The sequence below is a fragment of the Aedes albopictus genome, chromosome 1 (genome assembly GCF_035046485.1).
Source record: "Aedes albopictus strain Foshan chromosome 1, AalbF5, whole genome shotgun sequence".
Taxonomy (NCBI): Eukaryota; Metazoa; Arthropoda; class Insecta; order Diptera; family Culicidae; genus Aedes; species Aedes albopictus.
Genome location: NC_085136.1, coordinates 246,115,626 through 246,134,051, shown reverse-complemented (window position 1 = coordinate 246,134,051; position 18,426 = coordinate 246,115,626). Strand labels below are relative to the sequence as shown.

The following is an 18,426-nucleotide window of genomic DNA, read 5'->3' as shown; positions in this document are numbered from 1 at the left end:
TTTCCTCGAGTTCCAAAATCACTGGGAATTCCTCCAGAAGTTTATCGGAAAATTCTCAAAAAAGTTCTCGGAAATTGCATAAAAATTCCTACAGGAGTTCCTTGGAAATTCATCGTGATGTTCTGCAAGAATACCGCTACGAGTTGCTAGGAAATTTTTCCAGGACATTCCGTGAAATCCTTCACGAGTTTCCCGGGAGCTTCTCGGAAATTTCTTCAGTAACTATTCTGGGGTTCCTGCAGGAGTTTCTCAGGAATTACTTCAGGAACCTGCAGGGATTCATCCAGCAATTCTTCAGGAATTTCTTCAAAGCTTCCTCCAAAAATTCCTCCAGTGATTTTCCTAGGAATTACTCCAGGGATTCCTATAGGACTTTCTCTAGGAAATCTGCAACGTTACAACCAGAAACTCCTTCAGGAATTCCATCCCAAATTCATTCAGAAATTCCTTCAGGAATTTCTCAAGAAATTTATCAAGGCATTCTTCTAAGGCTTCTGCTTCCCGACTAGATGGACATTACAAAATTATAACAAGCTGTGTTATTTTGTTAGAATAAAATTTTATAACAAGGGTTGTTATAAAACATGTACCGTTAGTAGTTAAAATAACAAAAATTCTAACAAAGTTTCCACTGAAAAGAACAAAAATGTGGTAACTTGTGTTATGATCCTAACAAAAATATTACAAAACTTGTTCCATGAAATATGATAGAATTTAACAAAATTATAACAAATTGAGTAATAATTCCTCTGACCTATTAGGGTAAAAACTAATTTTTATACTAATTTTTTGGGTAAATATTTTTAAATGTGTTATTCTATTTTTAGAAAAAGTAAGTAACATAAAAAAAATAATTTCCAGAACGTTATAAAATTCTTGGGTCCGAACGGGGTTTGAACCAAGACACCTACTATCGGTAGAAATCTGGCGACTTTGCCAATGAGGCCAACTCGGCTCTTGAAGAGAGTGGTGATAGAAGCTTTACTGGTTCTACGTATTGCCAGTCCCGTCATTCAAATTCTTGTTTGTCAGACGTACACGAGCGGGGTAGTATGACGTCACATTGCGCTCGTTGACACATAATAGACTTGATTTGTCGTTAGAGATTTTGTTTTAATCGATCACAATTATATCATATGCAGATATGATAACAACTTTAGATATGATTTAGTTATATGTAAAATTTTATTTTATTTTAAGCAATGAAATGAAATCCATCACAAAAGCGGTCATCTATGAAGTATATTGTAACGTTCGGAAGAGGCAGGGAGGGTTAAAAATTTTCCAATTTTGGCGTGACATACTTAACCCTTCAGGACGCGCGCCGCTGTAAAATGTACCACACCACCAAAAAAACCTCGCTCTTCGTATACGGCGCGAGCACGGTGCAGTTTTAGGATCAAACTGGCGCGCAGAAAAAAACAGATCCCATGATTTATTGGGAAGAGTTAGTAGCACAGAGGGCATTTTTTAACCCTAAAAGCGATACCTTCATGGCCTCAGTTTCGTCACCTCGCTGAGTGTGTTCCATCAAAGACGAGCTCTGCACGCTATGTCCAAAGGGAAGTATTATGAAAAGTGAATGTACCTCAAAGTGTTTTCGCTAGAACCGTATTTTTGGACCCCTAGAATCAGAATATGTGCGATATAAAATCATCCATCTTGGGTTTTTTTTTTCCATACACTAGAGGCCCAAACCTATGATCATATGGAATAACATTTGAGGTACATTCGATTTTCATAATACATCCCTTTGGACATAGCGTGCTCTGGAAAGCGCCTGGAGTCCAATGGACCCCAGGTATCCCTTTTAGGGTTAATGATAATAATTATTTAATTCCACTATTCCTCTCCACGTTCAATAGCATCCACTAGGTGGCTCGGTATACTTTTTTGACAAAGTTAGAGCAGTAGTACTATTTAGGTATTTTCTGTAATCGATATCATGTTTTCGTGTGTAAAGATACGTCATTTGTGTAAAATTCAAGTCAAAAGTATTGGAAGTAACATGTAACGGAAAAAAATGGTCATATGGTCGGAAATTACAGCACATGCAATATGCATCGTTTTAGATAGGGTGACTTTGGGTATTATTATCAGGTTTATTATCTTCGTCGTGGGGGTTTTGTCGGCCATATTGCCTAAACTTGCTCACGCAGAAAAAATGACGCTTGTTTAAAACAATGCAACGCATGGTTGATTTTCAAACTGCAAATTTACTTATTCAGAAGATATATTTCTTTGTTCTTATAACAACGTTAGAAACATCATTTGTTTCTACAAAATTGATTGATTGATTGATTTATCTTTATTTGAGAGACTTTCAGCCCTTGGCTTTCTACAAAATGAAAATCACAATCTTTCTATAACTTGCAAACGGTACATCCAATCAAGTGAGTGTCAAAGAGAATGTTGGTGGGATATACAAATGTGTTAGAATTAACATAGTGTTGTTGATGGAGTATCACAAATAACGTATAAAAAGGCCCATTGTTTACATAGAATCATGAAATTATTTTCCAAATATCTCACTTTTAGAAAGATTATTGTTGACGGCATTGCGTTCGAAATTTTTGGTAGAACCATATTCTGGCATTCAAACATATCTTTTTTTTATCAAACGAAAGCGATTAAAGAACTCCTCAAAGTTGCTACTAGAAAAGTTTTTGTTTCAATAATGTTTACTCCATGTTTCTTTTGCCACCAAAACACCAAAATTATACACTGTAAAAAAATAACGTATTTTGGGAATTTGAATTTTTGGTGTTAAAATATGAGTAAAAAATGTTTTTTTGTGTATATTTTTTTACAAAGCCCATTTGTTTCCTTACCATTCCTATTCAGACTTATTTTTTCTAGTACGAATGGTAGCCTTTTTTCCGCCTGCACTCCAATGTCTACTAGAGAACGCTAGAAAGCGCTGTAACATTACAAAATGAACTGTATGAAAGCAGTTGTGTTGGTGATGTGGTTTCTTATACGATTAGCACATCATCCAGCAACTATTCTGGATTTGTATTAGAGAGCAATAAAACAATAAAAAAAAAGAAAACAGATACCTGTGAAGCATTTGATTTGCAGACAGGCTTGTAAAAGTGACCACTACCTTCGTTTCGTTGCGTGGTCGGGTGTCAGCTTGCTTTGTTTCATTCGAGCGCGACCGCTACCTCTTACACACAACAAGAGCGGCAGAACGAAGATCAATAAACAAAAAAGTGGATCAAATCATCGTCGTCTGACACGATGACATTTGTCTAATTCCAGCTTTTTGCAAGATTTCAGCCAATTTTGATTAAGATTAGTATAATATTAGTTTATTCGTGTGTGATAATTCGATTACGACACATAGGGTATGTGTCCCATCATTAATCTCACGCTCCCATATTCAACCTATTCGAAAACAAGCGACCACGGCACCGATTGATTCCGTTCTTTTTGTTTTCATGGATGCTCACTTCTAACAAAAAATACAAAAATAAGAAACAAAACAAACAGCGCTTCAATCCTTTGTTTTTCATAGGATGAAAATGGGAGCCAAATGCTTAAGAAGGGAACCAATACCCTACATTTATCCAAAACAGCTCTCTTTATGGGAAAGACAGGATTAACAAAAACCAAAGCATCTCCCGAAGACGCAATCGTGGTCAAGCGCATTCATTCGACATTTTTGTTCCGTACAGTAGTTTGATCGCTTGTGTTGCGAATGTTGGAGACAAAGGTAGCCGAATATCGACGAAAAGGTGTCAAAGACTGTGATCGCTAACAAGACTGTTATATCCAGCCATGTATCCAGCTTACAGTTTGTTTTAAGGGCGGACGGGACGGTCGAGGAAATACCCGCCATTGCTCTGTGGCTACTAAGATGGTAATCTCAGATTCTACTTCATATTTTGCAACAAAAACCTATCATTGTGTATGCTCACTTGCAGTGCATATGCTGATTGGTTTTCAGCAGCTTCAGTGCAATAGAACTCGAGATTACCATCTTCAAAATCGCGAGGCAAATTGTTAGAAAGAGAGGCAAGATAGGAAAAATAACACGGCGTCCCGTTTCACCTTAATAATAATGTATACATCCAACATGCCATGTTGATATCCCAACAGTTTTTTTTACTAGAGATTCTAGCTGTAAATTTCATTACAGCATAACGATAGCTTCAAAGTACTACTTGTTTGTGAATTTGGTAGAATAAAATTAAATGATAGCAAGTTTTGTTGCACTTTTCATAACAAATATGATGCCGTCCACAAATTACCTAACGCTCAAGGGAGAGGGGGAAGTACAATAGAGCGATGCGATCAATACAACAATTTTAGGACTTTTTATACTAAATAAAAAGCGTAACGGAGGAGGAGGGGGTGGTAAAACATGACGATTTTTGCGTTATAAATGAATGCTACCTATGTTATACGTTTTGTGTAAGCCAAAACGAGTGGTCAATATTACAAAAATGATTAAACTTTTCGCGTAAATTAAAAAAAATCCAACACATTTTGATATAACTATGTTACAAAATCATAGCAAATATTATAATGAATCTGTTACGAAATTATGTTATATGCAATTATTTTAATATGCATAATGTAGCAAATGTTGTTATACACCTGTTTGAATAAATAATACAAGTTTTGTTATAGTTTTGTTTCTAAAATAATAACACATTTTGTTACAATTTTGTTATGGTCATTCATATATAAGAATCATTACAACAAAATTATATCAAATTATGTTATTTCTAACAACGATTGTTATAATTTTGTTATTATCTTGTTAGGTGCTTCTGGTCGGGTTGTAATTCTTTTTTTTTATCTGTATTAACCCTTTGAAGCCGGAATTTTTCCAAGCGTTCTTCTGGAGTTTTTCCTACGTTTTTCTGTAGTTTTGGTATTCAATAGTATGAAAACGGTAGAATATTATGCGGAATATTTTTTCTGGACATCCTAGGTCATCCAAACTGTTCTTGAGTTTAGATCCTTAAGTCTATGGCTGTAACGGTAACTTCTTTCATTATGCAAGCTGCGATTTGTAGTCTATCATGTCCAGTAAGTCTTCTGAAAGGTATATAGACAATATCAGATCAGTCGGGATATCCTAGGTCATCAAAACTATTCTTGAGTTTAGATCCTAAAGTCTACGGGTGTAACGGTAACTTCTTTCATTATGCAAAGCTACGATTTGTAATCTATCATGTCCAGTAAGTCTTCTGAAAATTCAATAGACAGTTTCAGATCATTCGGGATATCCTAGATCATCCAAACTGTTCTTGAGTTTAGATTCTAAAGTCTATGGGTGTAACGGTAACTGATTGCATTATACAAAGCTGCGATTTGTATTCTATCATGTCCAGCAATTCTTCTGAAAGGTATATAGACAATATCAGATCAGTCGGAACATCCTAGGTCATCCAAACTGTTCTTGAGTTTAGATCCTAAAGTGTGCGGGTGTAACGGTAACTAATTTCATTATACAAAGCTGCGATTTGTAATCTATCATGTCCAGTAAGTCTTCTGCAAATTCAATAGACAGTATTAGATCATTCGGGATATCCTAGGTCATCCAAACTGTTCTTGAGTTTAGATCCATAAGTCTACGGGTGTAACGGTAACTTCTTTCGCTATGCAAAGCTGCGATTTGTAATCTATTATGTCCAGTAAGTCTTCTGAAAATTCAATAGACAGTATCAGATTATTCGGGATATCCTAGATAATCCAAACTGTTCTTGAGTTTAGATCCTAAAGTCTGCGGGTGTAACGGTAACTGATTTCATTATACAAAGCAGCGATTTGTAATCTATCATGTCCAGTATGTTTTCTGGAAGGTAAATAAACAGTATCAGATCAGTCGGGATATCCTAGATCATCCAAACTGTTCTTGAGTTTAGATCCTGAAGTTTACGAGTGTAATGGTAACTTCTTTCATTAAAAGCTATGATTTGTAATCTATCATGTCCAACACATCTTCTGAAAGTTACAGTGGTTGTTTTTATTAACTAAGCTTCATAACAATAAGGAGCCCATAATATCCCAAAAATATATAACAACTCGTATTGTTCCTCTAACTGCTTTGGTAAGTACAGTGGATTATGTAACACCTTAACGTAGTGGCAAAAGCTATTGTCAAAAATGTAGACCTGAAACTATGGTCTCCGGAGTAGTGATGTTGATCTGGAATATCTCAAAACTATCATTACAGATTACAGTCTAAAGTTCATTGTGAGACTAACTAATATTACTATCAAAAGCTTAACTTTAGGATAGTTTGGGCGACCCTCAATGTCCCAAAGGTTCATAAAAACATATAGTAGACTTTCGGTTGATCCAGTCACCGCTATTGATTATGAAACGTTACTAATTATGTCAGATATAGCTGATGTTACGAGTGTAGACCTGAAGTTCTGAACTCATGAAAAGTTTGGCTGACCTGGAACATTCTCATAGTGTCTCTAAATGACATTTGAGATTTCAAGAGCTTCACGGATCTCAGCAGATCCTATGATATTATTTATGGTGAAAACACAAAGTTTTTCTTGTAGATTTGAAGGGCTTTATAATAAAAAAGTAGACTTCAGATTGTTCCAGTAACTGCGGTTGACTATGCAGCGTTACTCAGTATAACAGATATGGATACTGTTACGAGTGTAGACCAGAAGTCCTGAACTCCAAGGAAGTTTGGCTGGCCTGGAATATCCCAGTAGTGTCTCTAAATGTCATTTCAGATTTCAAGAGCTTCGCGAATCCCAGCAATTATGCAATACTATTATATATGGTAAAAACACATAAAATTATTCTTGTAGATTTGAAGGACTTTATTATAGAACAGTTTGGACGACCCTAGATGTCCCGAAGGTTTATAACAAGCCCTAAGACTTCAGATTGCTCCAGTAACTGCGATTGATTATGTAGCGTTTCTCAGTTTAACAGATATGGATACTGTTACGAGCGAGTGGAGCGGACCTGGTGTGATGGTTAGAACACTTGACTATCACGCCGAGGACCTGGGATCGAATCCCACTCCCGACAAACTTGCAAAATGTGAGTTCTTCCTTCGGAAGGGAAGTAAAGCGTGGGTCCCGAGATGAACTAGCCCAGGGCTAAAAATCTCGTTAATACAGATAAAAAAACTGTTACGAGTGTAGACCTGAAGTCCTGAACTCCAAGGTAGTTTGGCTGACCTGGAATATCCCTATAGCGTCTATAAATGACATTGTAGATGTCAAGATCTTCACGGATCCCAGCATCTTATGCTAATAGTATTGTATTATTCTTGTAGATTTGAAGGACTTCACTACTGGGCAGTTTGGAACACCTAGAACATCCCAGAATATAAAACACCTTTTGATATTCTTGATGAAGGCTAAATGGATACATATAAACGAAACCCACATCCAAGTTTAGCTTTTAGAACAGCTGGTATGTCAATTATTCCGTTTTTCCAAATTTCATGGTGTTCAGGATGTTCTAGGTTATCAATTAAGTCCCAAATACAAATATCCCAATTTTTCCCTAATAGAGGACTCGATTTGCAACAACTTTGCTGAAGACAGTATACTGTTTTATCGAATGGGTGAATTTATACAGCCGTTTCTATGTTGGGGTCATATATGACCCCTTCGGCTCCAAAGGGTTAAAGAGATTTTCAGCCATATGCTAGTTCATCTCAGGACCCTCGCTTTACTTCCCTTCCAAAGGAAGAACTGACATTTAGCGAGTTTGTCGGGAGTGGGATGCGATCCCAGGTCCTCGGCGTGATAGTCAAATATTCTAACCATCGCACCAGGTCCGCTCCTTGGAATTCTTTATGGAACTCCTTCAGGTATTCCTCGACTAAGTTCTGCCCGTAGCAACTCCAAGAAATTTTCTAGAGATTCCTCCAAGGATTCATCCAAGGATTCCTTAACGACATTTCCTACGAAATCCCCCAGAAATTCCATCAGTCATTCCTCGATTGCTCACAAAAATCTCTTCAGGTATATCACCAGAAATACCTCCAGGGATTTTTTCAAGAATTTTTTTTCAATAATTCATCCAGAAAATCCTTTAGAGATTTCCTAATGAATACCTCCAAGATATTTGAGAAAAAATCCAGAAATTCTTCAAGAAAACACTCCTGGGACAACTTCAGAGATTCATTCGAGAATTCCTCCAGGGATTCTTTCTGGAATTCTTCCAGGATATACCCGAGGATATATTCTAAAAATTCCTCCAGTAAATACTGCAGGAATTCCTCCAGGAATTCATTAGGAAATTTCTCCAGGATTTACTCTACGAATTCCTTCAGAAATTATTACAGGAATTCCTAACGACAGATACTCCAGGAATTCCTACAAGAAATATTCCAGAAACTCCTCCAGGAATTTATCCAAGAATTATTCCATTAAATTCTCCAGGCATTACTCAAGGGAATCGTACAGGAATTTCTCCATGAATTACTCTAGGAATTTTCCGGGAAATACTTTCGGAATTCCTTCCGGAAATATTTTAGGTTTTCCTTCCGGAAATATTTCTGGAATTCCTCCAGGAATTATTTAGGGAATTTATCCAGAATAACTTCATAAATTTTTACAGGAAATTTTCCAGGAATCCCTCAAGAAATTCCTGCAAAAAAATAAAAAATATTCTCAAGAATACCTCCAGAAATTCTTCTAATAAATCCTCCAGGAAATTCTTTAAAAAATCCTTCACAAATGACTACATGAAATCTTCCAGAAAGTACTCCAGCAATTCCTCCAGAAATTTCTTCAAGAAATTTTGGATGAAATTCTTGGAAGTATTATTGTAGGAATTCTTGGAATAAATCCTTTAAGAATTCTTCAATGAATTCCTGGAGAAATACCTCGAGAGATTCTTGATGGAATTCTTGAAAGAAGTCTTGGAGGTAGTCCTGAAGAAATTCTTGGAAATGAATTCTGGAAGGGGTTGTTAGAGGAATTCTTGGCGGATGTCTTCCTGGAGGATTTTCTGGAGGAATTCCTGTAGAGAGATTCCTGAATTTCTGAAGATATTTATTGAAAAATTTCTGGAGGTTTTCTAAGAAGAATGTATAAAGGAAAATTTCTGGAGGGATTCTTGGTGGAATTTTGGGCAGAAGTATTGAAGCAGGTCTTAGAGAAATTATTATTAGAGTTCACGTAAGAATTCTTGAAATTTTTTTTAAATAAATTCCTTGAAGGATTCTTGGAGGAATGCTTAGCAGAAGTCTTGGAGGATTATCTGAAGAAATACTTGAAAAAAATCCTAGAGGAATTTTTGAAGCATTTTTTGGAGGAATTCTTGGAGAAATTCCTGGTGGGATTCTTAGAAGAAGTATCGGAGCAGTTTCTGAAAAAAAAAATCCCTGAAGGAATTCTCGGGTAAATATCAGGAGTTGCCCCAGAAGTATTTTTTGAGGAATTTCTGGAAGTTTTTTTGAAAAATCTTGGGGGTATTTATTAAGGAATTTCTGGAGGATTTTCTGGATGAATTCCAGAAAAAAACTTGAAAAAATCCCTGGAGGTTTTTTTGGCCATATATCCGAAGAGATTTTTGTGAGGAATTCCTGGCAGAAGTTAAGCTTGTTTCGTATCAATGTCATTTATACATTTTTGTATTCGTTTGTCTCTCTTGGTTCTTGTTAGGCGTACTCTTAACAGTTAAGTGTAGTGATCGTATAATATGTTGGATAGGATGCTAAAGTGGAGACGATATGCGTACATTTTACATACGCCTAAATGGAGGCATGTACGCATATTACCTCCACTTTATCATCTTATGCAACATTTTATACGATTAATGGTTGTCTGGGGTTTCAGGGCACTTAAACGGGTTTCAGGGGTGTTCCAGGGGGTTTCTGTTCCATGGGAGTTCAGTGGGATTTCAAGGGTATTCAGGGACGTTCCAAGGACTTTCATAGGTGTTTCAGGGGCTTCATGGGCGATCCATGGGGTTTCAAGATATTTCAGGAGCGTTCCAGGGGTTTCAGGAAGGCGTCCAGGAGTGCTCCATTGGGTTTCAGGGACGTTACAGTGTGTTCCATCGGGTTTCTGGGAGTTTCAGCAGCGTTCCAAGGGTTTTATAAAAAAATCAGAGATGTTCAGAGGCGTTCCAGTGTGATTCAGTGGGTTTCAGGAGCGTTCCAAGGATTTTCAAGCATTCCAGGGCCCTCCAGCGGTTTTTAGAGGTGTTACATGGAGTTTCAGGGACGTTCCAGAATGTTCCAGTGGGTTTAGGAGCGTTCCAGGGAGTTCAAAGGCATTCCAGTAAGTTTCGGTGGTGTTCGGGTGTTCCATGGGGTCCCAGGGGCATTCCAGGGGTAATCCTGGGGCTTTCAGAGGTGTTCGTTGGGGTTTCATGGCTGTTACAGGGAGTTTCAACGGCTTACAGGGGTTGTTTAGCAGCGTTCCAAGTGTCTTATGCAAGATTCAGAGGTGTTCCAGTGAGTTTCAGGGGTGATGCAAAGGGTTTCAGGAACTTCCAGGGACGTTCCATAAATGTTACAGGGGGTTTCAAGGCATTCCATGGAATTTCAGAGGCGTTCCAGTATTTCAGTGGGTTTCAGGAGCGTTCCAAGGATTTTTAAGCGTTCCAAAGCCCTCCAGGAGTGTTTCAGAGGTGTTACATGGGACGTTCCAGAGGGTTTCAGGAGCGTTTCAGGGAGTTTCAAGGGTGTTCCAGGGTGTTTCATGTGGTCCCAGGGGCATTCAATGGGTGTTCCAGAGGCCTTCAGAGGTATTCCTTGGGGTTTCATGGCCGTTACAGGGTGTTCCAATGAGTTTCAGGGGGTTTCAGCAGCGTTCCTAGGGTTTTATAAAAGTTTTGGAGGTGTTCCAGTGAGTTTCAAAGGTGTTCCAGGGTGTTTCAAGTGCATTCTATCGATGTTTTAGATGTGTTACAGGGGATTTCAGGGGCGTTCGTATTTCAGTGGGTTTCAGGAGCGTTCCATGGGGCTTAGAGCGTTAAAGGGCCCTCCAGGGGTGTTCCACGGGTGTCCCAGAAGCGTTACATGGGGGACGTTCCAGAGTGTTCCAGCGGGTTTCAGCAGCGTTCGAAGAGTTTTATAGAAGTTTCAGAGGTGTTCCAGAGGGTTTCAGGGGGTTTCAAGAGCGTTCCGGGGGTTTCAAAGGCATTCCAGTGAGTTTCAGAGATGTTGCAAGAGGTTTCATGGGGTTCCAGGAGCGTTCCAGAGGCTTTCCGAGATATTCCTTGGGGTTTCATGGACGTTCCAGGGTGTTTCAGCGGGTTTTAGGGGTTTTATGATCGCTCCAGGGGTTTTCAAGGGGTTTCAGCGAGTTTCAGAAGTGTTCCATGGGGTTCTAGGAGGCCCCATAGGTGTTCCAGGGGTTTCAGAGGTTTTCAGGGGTGTTCGATGCGGTTTCAGAAACGTTCCTGCGGGTTTCAGTGGGTTTTAGGAGCGTTTCAGGGCTTTCATGGGGTTTCAAGGGTGTGCCAAAGGATATATCACTGACATCTTTAGAATCCCGGAAAAGCCTTGAAACCTCTCTAAAAACCCTTGAAGCTTCCTTGAAAGCCCACTAAATTTCCCCTGAATCCCCTGAATCCCCTGGAAACCCCTCCGGAGCCCTCCTCAAACCCCCGGAAAATCCTTGAAATTCTTCAGAAACATCCCTGAAACCCCCTTAAAAGTCCTAAGGGAACGTCCATAAATTACGTCACGCTTTGTACGGGGGAGGCGAATGGGGGGGGAGGGGGGGTTTCATCAAAGTGTGACCACCCATAAAAATTTCCTTATGGATCCTCCAGGACCCCAGGAAACCCATCTGAAACCCTTCTGAACTGCCATGTAACTTAAAAATGAAAATCTGGTAAATTTGTAACAGATAATTTAAAATTTCGACTACCGGGATGAGCCCGCTCAAGGATGCGTTCAGCATTTGGGTGCCAGACATCCGATACAAATGTTCTGTTTTCCCTTAGAAAATAGACTTTAAGGGTAATCAAATTCAATGGGAAGTATAAGTAATGACTGGATCTAGACGTTCACTGGGTATTTTTTCTATTACCGTGGAATTATACACGTAAAAACAAAATAAAATAAAAATTCCAGTACTAACCGTTCAACAATTGGCGACATACCCTATTAGAAAATGTGTTGTACAGTGCAATTGATATATTGTTTTATACGAGGATGCATCGCTGCGAAAAAAAAAACATCCAAGTATTGGAAACTCACTTTCCTCAAATAACTCCAACTCGGAAAAATCTTCATCCAAACTCCGTACCACAACAGCAATGGTAACTCAATTTCTGGCGCAACAAACTTCAACTGTTGTATCTATCCATGGTACATCACATGGTGGTGGTGGTGGTGGTGGTGGTGCTGATGGTACCAGATCTCCATCGGATGCCATCTCGATCCCATTCTTCCGGCATCCATCTTTTACGGTTCCGTCCGTTAAGTTTTGCAATGTGAAACGGTGAAAGAAATGCGATCCGGAAACGACAGAAACAGTCGCGGTAGCATCAGCAAATGGCAACTATACAGAGACGATACAGTAGTACCTAGTATCTAGTAGTAGTTCATAAAATATAATAACAAATCGGATTTTGTCTCGCTGTGTCCTTCATTTTCCACCCGAACTCCTGGTCCCTCACAACTTAGGTTAGGTTGTTGCCGTTTTCACAATTTTGTTCGCAGTCATTGCTGAACTTGATGACGACGGCAACGACCATCGTTGCGCTGCAAGTATCCTGTTTCAGCTAGCGGGCAGAAGAAAAAACTGACCTCGTAGCAGATTTTTTTCCTCCGGAGTCGCTTTCGGAAGATAAATCATAAACTTGTGTGCACCAGAGTGCAATGTGCAATTGGTTTCCTTTTCGCTTTCGGGTGCAATTTGTGCGGCACCAAACCGTCGTCGTCCCAGCTGTAGGTCCATGGAGAGTATGGACCGTTCCCTAGTGACCAGAAGATGGTCAGAGCAGGGCAATGGCAAGAGGGGAAAATTGCAAAATAGTTTTGGGACTGCGGCCAAAGATTTATCATTTAAATGGAAATGGCACCGTTTAGAGATGGTCAGCAGATAGGCTAGCCGTAAATTTTGGTTTGCCGGAAATGGGTTTTTGATGAGAAATGAGAGCAAAACCATTGCAGGATGATTGGGTGAATGGTGATGGTTAATGAAAAACTTTTTATTGTATTTTTTTCAATCAGAAGGGAAAGTAAAAATTTTACTAAAAACGGATAAATTTCATAAAGAAGATAAGATACCATTGATGGAAGATTACTCAAATGGTAACAATTAGAACAAAAAAAAAATAATCGCAATAGTGATGAAAATCAATGTTTGCCCTTGTAAAATTCCCATAAGCGTTGCAGGATGATAACACATATCGTTTTGAAATCCAGCTTTTCCCAATACCATTAAGGAAACATAAAACTCAACACAGCGCTCGTCCCAAATAAACGGCCTCAAACCCAATGGAGCGCTTAATTTTCCATCCATCCGAAACAAAGAACCCATCGTCCATCATCTCGTCGAGGCGTAGACAACGTAGATTGAAACAGAAATTGAAAACCCGTTCAGCGCAATGACCTTTTCGGAAAAGGGTTTCCGCACCACGCCCTCTCGCTAATCCGGCCTCTTCTCGGCGGTGGAACACACCTGTTGTCGAAAGTACTCGTTGAGTGGTGTTTTTCGTTCCGTGTGGCTCTGTTCTTAGTGATTATTTACCATGAAGCAGACACCAACGCACATAATCGTCCAAAACACACATCGAATCGGTGTAACATTGCGTCGTACGACGATGAGGAAGAACAGACGTGACGAGGTTGATGACAACTACCATATAATTTGAGTGCATGCGCGATGTAACTCTTCGGTGAGGCTACTCTTGATCTACCATATAGAAATGGTTTTTAGGAATACTGTACACTGTATTGTTACGTTAACATAAATTCTAATTGCTCGAAGTTGCAGCATCCTGCTCTTACCCATTAATAAACAAACGAAATGGAAGGGTTCTATATACTTCTTGAAGGGCCATACACATATTTTACAAAGTTCGCTGCAAAATTATTGAAGATGCAATGTTTTGAGCATGTTGAGATGTTTCTTATTGTTTCTTGGAGGATTTTCCGAAAATAATCCCTGTAGAAATCCCTAGAGAAGATCTTAGATAAATCCCTAGAGATATTCCAGAAGGAATCCTAGGAGAAAAATCTCGAGAAATTCTTACTGAAATCCCGAGAGGAATTTACGACGTAATCTCTGAAGAAATTTCCGTAGGTTGCCCTGGAGCATCGGGAGGACTTTCTAAAGTAATTTCCGGAATATTCCCTGGATAAGCCTTTGATAAATTTCTGGGATAAATCTTTGATGGAATCCCCACAGAAATCTATGGAAGAATCTCCAGGGACATCCATGGAAAAATTCCTAGAGGAACTCTTGGGTAAATTTCTGATGGATTTTCGAGAAAAATCTCTGGTGAAATTCTTTCTCGAAGAACTTTTTGAGAAATTCTTAGAAAAGTCCAGAAAAAAGCTCTTGGAGTGCATGAAGAAATCCTTATAGAAACTCTTGTTCAAATTTAAATCAAAGTTAAGAATATGGCCAAAACCGACGCAGTGCTTCTATTTTGGCCAATGCCACTACTAATGCAAAAATCGAGTATTAGTCGATTTCTGCATTTTCCTGAAAAATATAGATAAAATCCTTCCATTTGACACATTGATAGTTTTCATGGGATAATTGACTATTTTTATAAAAATGATTCCCCTTAGACTGGCCACAACTAGTACTCGCACCCTATTTCTTCATAAAATTAATCTGGTCTAGTCTACACATACACAGCCATTCATTGAAAGAACCTAGGAAAATAATGCAATCAACTACTTCCATCATCTTTCTTGTCATGATTAATGGTTGCAGTACATTGGAGATGCATTACAAGCATTGAAGCGGCCAGGCCTACTGTGCAGTGTTTTCAATTCATCAAAAAAGGCAATGAGTGGAGAGGTCTCGTACCAACCGCTCAGATATTTCTTCATAAACTTCATCTGGCATAAACTGTTGTTAGGGATCGGATAGTTAAAACTTCGAGAACCATTTAGAATGTAATCTAAAACCTTCCACCAGCTGTTAGAATTGTCTACAGGATTCTTTAATCTTCGGTAATAATCTCTTCCAGAAGTCTATCTCCAGGTCCATAAATTATTCTTAATTCAAAATATATCTACTACTTTATCCATTATTTCTTCCAATTAAAAAAAAAATCCGAAAATTCTTTCGGAATGCTTCTTGTAACTCCGCCAGAAATCCTTACTATAGATTTTCGTATGAGATTTATAAGATTTACCAGAATCTATTTTGGGGATGAACCAAAAATCATCTTAAAGTTCAAATTTATTTTAAAAATAGAAGAAGTACCACCGGATTTGGCCAAACCGATTCTCAAAATAAAATATCGGAAGAAATTTCCAAAGGAGTGTTCACTTTATTTTCTTAACTAATAACAAATTAACTTAAAGAATTTCCAAACTGCTCATAACTGCATATTTGGTATTGAGTTAATATCGGGGATCACCATCAAATCACAAGTACTTTCAGTTACCTGAATAAAAATTTCAAGATTTTTCTAGAAATTTTGAAATAAATACCATGTCATTGTGTCTCTTTGACCAATGTGACCGCATAACAGTCACACTGGGAAAAAAGACTGTCTTTAAAGCGTGTCATCAATCATACTTAGGTTCGATTTATATTCTGACAATTCGTTCAGCATACCAGATGTGCTGTAGAAAACCTTATTGCCAAACTATTGATTACGAATTAATGGGAAATAGGGGAATTTACGTATTTTAGGCAGTGCTGTTATCTTCGTCAGTTTCAGGCAATCTGGTCCACAAAAAAAACCCTGACGAAGAGAACAAACCTGCCGATAATACCCTTAGTCACCCTATTTAAAATTTCTGTTCATTTCCATGCTATCAAAAGTTGCAACTTTGGGTTCCGTTTTTTTTTGGAATGCATGTTTTTGTCGAATGTTACTGTTATGCGGTTATGGACAGCAAAAAAAGGTAAAAGTTATTTCCAAGAAATTGGTCGCATCATTAAAAAAAAACTGTATGAATTTTTCAAACGAAAATTCAAAAAAAAAACATCCAAAAGAGTTAGCGAAAAATAAAAAAATACATGTCAGGGCAGTTATCGAAGGAATTTTCAAGAAATTTCTAAGAAAATTGTCGGATAACTGCCAAGAGAATTGCCGAATATTTCTCAAGGTAATTGCCGAAAAAAGATTCCGAAGAAGTCGCTGTGAAAAAATCCCAAGGACTTATTGCAGACTTTCGCAAAAAATACGTAAAAAAAAAAAATAAAAACAATATGAATAACTGATCAAGAGGAACTGATTTCTGAAAACCAGCTTAAGAAATTGATAAGGAATTGAAAAAAAAGCTTGTCTATGAAATTCTCAAGGGATTTACCAAAGAAACTTCCAATAAAATTTCCAAAAGAATTCCTATAGAAATTATTATAATTATTATTATTATTATTATTATTATTATTATTATTATTATTATTATTATTATTATTATTATTATTATTATTATTATTATTATTATTATTATTATTATTATTATTATTATTATTATTATTATTATTATTATTATTATTATTATTATTATTATTATTATTATTATTATTATTATTATTATTATTATTATTATTATTATTATTATTATTATTATTATTATTATTATTATTATTATTATTATTATTATTATTATTATTATTATTATTATTATTATTATTATTATTATTATTATTATTATTATTATTATTATTATTATTATTATTATTATTATTATTATTATTATTATTATTATTATTATTATTATTATTATTATTATTATTATTATTATTATTATTATTATTATTATTATTATTATTATTATTATTATTATTATTATTATTATTATTATTATTATTATTATTATTATTATTATTATTATTATTATTATTATTATTATTATTATTATTATTATTATTACTATTATTATTATTATTATTATTATTATTATTATTATTATTATTATTATTATTATTATTATTATTATTATTATTATTATTATTATTATTATTATTATTATTATTATTATTATTATTATTATTATTATTATTATTATTATTATTATTATTATTATCATATTATTATTATTATTATTATTATTATTATTATTATTATTATTATTATTATTATTATTATCATATTATTATTATTATTATTATTATTATTATTATTATTATTATTATTATTATTATTATTATTATTATTATTATTATTATTATTATTATTATTATTATTATTATTATTATTATTATTATTATTATTATTATTATTATTATTATTATTATTATTATTATTATTATTATTATTATTATTATTATTATTATTATTATTATTATTATTATTATTATTATTATTATTATTATTATTATTATTATTATTATTATTATTATTATTATTATTATTATTATTATTATTATTATTATTATTATTATTATTATTATTATTATTATTATTATTATTATTATTATTATTATTATTATTATTATTATTATTATTATTATTATTATTATTATTATTATTATTATTATTATTATTATTATTATTATTATTATTATTATTATTATTATTATTATTATTATTATTATTATTATTATTATTATTATTATTATTATTATTATTATTATTATTATTATTATTATTATTATTATTATTATTATTATTATTATTATTATTATTATTATTATTATTATTATTATTATTATTATTATTATTATTATTATTATTATTATTATTATTATTATTATTATTATTATTATTATTATTATTATTATTATTATTATTATTATTATTATTATTATTATTATTATTATTATTATTATTATTATTATTATTATTATTATTATTATTATTATTATTATTATTATTATTATTATTATTATTATTATTATTATTATTATTATTATTATTATTATTATTATTATTATTATTATTATTATTATTATTATTATTATTATTATTATTATTATTATTATTATTATTATTATTATTATTATTATTATTATTATTATTATTATTATTATTATTATTATTATTATTATTATTATTATTATTATTATTATTATTATTATTATTATTATTATTATTATTATTATTATTATTATTATTATTATTATTATTATTATTATTATTATTATTATTATTATTATTATTATTATTATTATTATTATTATTATTATTATTATTATTATTATTATTATTATTATTATTATTATTATTATTATTATTATTATTATTATTATTATTATTATTATTATTATTATTATTATTATTATTATTATTATTATTATTATTATTATTATTATTATTATTATTATTATTATTATTATTATTATTATTATTATTATTATTATTATTATTATTATT

General features: G+C 34.2%; 3 protein-coding genes across 7 annotated transcripts in view; 1 reads left to right on the top strand and 2 right to left on the bottom strand.

Annotated features, from left to right (window-relative positions):
• LOC134285551 (uncharacterized) overlaps positions 1 to 8,167 on the top strand; it is a 160,434-nt gene extending 152,267 nt beyond the window's left edge. The window contains exon 2 of the mRNA XM_062846570.1: positions 6,945 to 8,167. The gene's annotated coding sequence lies outside the window, so the exon portion shown is untranslated. The remainder of the gene's footprint in view (positions 1 to 6,944) is intronic.
• The window catches only part of LOC115259784 (SKI family transcriptional corepressor 2-like), an 833,559-nt gene that overhangs the window by 261,734 nt on the left and 553,399 nt on the right, over positions 1 to 18,426 (bottom strand). The window lies entirely within an intron of this gene.
• The window catches only part of LOC134287188 (probable cyclin-dependent serine/threonine-protein kinase DDB_G0292550), a gene marked incomplete at both ends in the record, with an annotated part of 1,572 nt that continues 534 nt past the window's right edge, over positions 17,389 to 18,426 (bottom strand). The window contains one exon of the mRNA XM_062848856.1: positions 17,389 to 18,426. This exon is cut by the window's right edge and continues 534 nt beyond it. Within this exon, the coding sequence (XP_062704840.1) occupies positions 17,389 to 18,426 (1,038 nt within the window).